General features: G+C 49.8%; 1 protein-coding gene across 1 annotated transcript in view; it reads left to right on the top strand.

The window, feature by feature from the left end:
• Positions 1-205: 205 nt before the first annotated feature.
• The window catches only part of EMH_0028900 (Conserved Plasmodium protein, related), a gene marked incomplete at both ends in the record, with an annotated part of 1,196 nt that continues 1,146 nt past the window's right edge, over positions 206-255 (top strand). The window contains one exon of the mRNA XM_013494215.1: positions 206-255. Coding sequence (XP_013349669.1) covers positions 206-255 — 50 coding nt within the window.

The raw sequence follows: 255 nt of genomic DNA, 5'->3' as shown, positions 1-255 counted from the left end.
AACTCTTATATGCCCTGCCAGCTTGCCGGAGCCGGAACACTTTCTCTATCCTGCTCACTCGTACGAGGTGAGAGCCCGCTGTATAACTCTGGATACGTCAAAGCTATACAAAGCCGCATCCCCCTGGCTTTACGTGGGAATTTCGCTTCGACTTCGTGTTCGTTTGATTACTCTTAAAGGCGTGAAGGCCATTTCTGATGTCCAGATGCGGTTCTCTCCTGATATCACCGGTGTGAACGATGCGAAATTGCTGTT

The sequence above is a fragment of the Eimeria mitis genome, genomic scaffold (genome assembly GCF_000499745.2).
Source record: "Eimeria mitis Houghton genomic scaffold, Emh_scaff1076, whole genome shotgun sequence".
NCBI classification, from domain to species: domain Eukaryota; phylum Apicomplexa; class Conoidasida; order Eucoccidiorida; family Eimeriidae; genus Eimeria; species Eimeria mitis.
The sequence above is the reverse complement of the archived record's forward strand: the minus strand, read 5'-3'. Positions and strand labels throughout refer to the sequence as shown.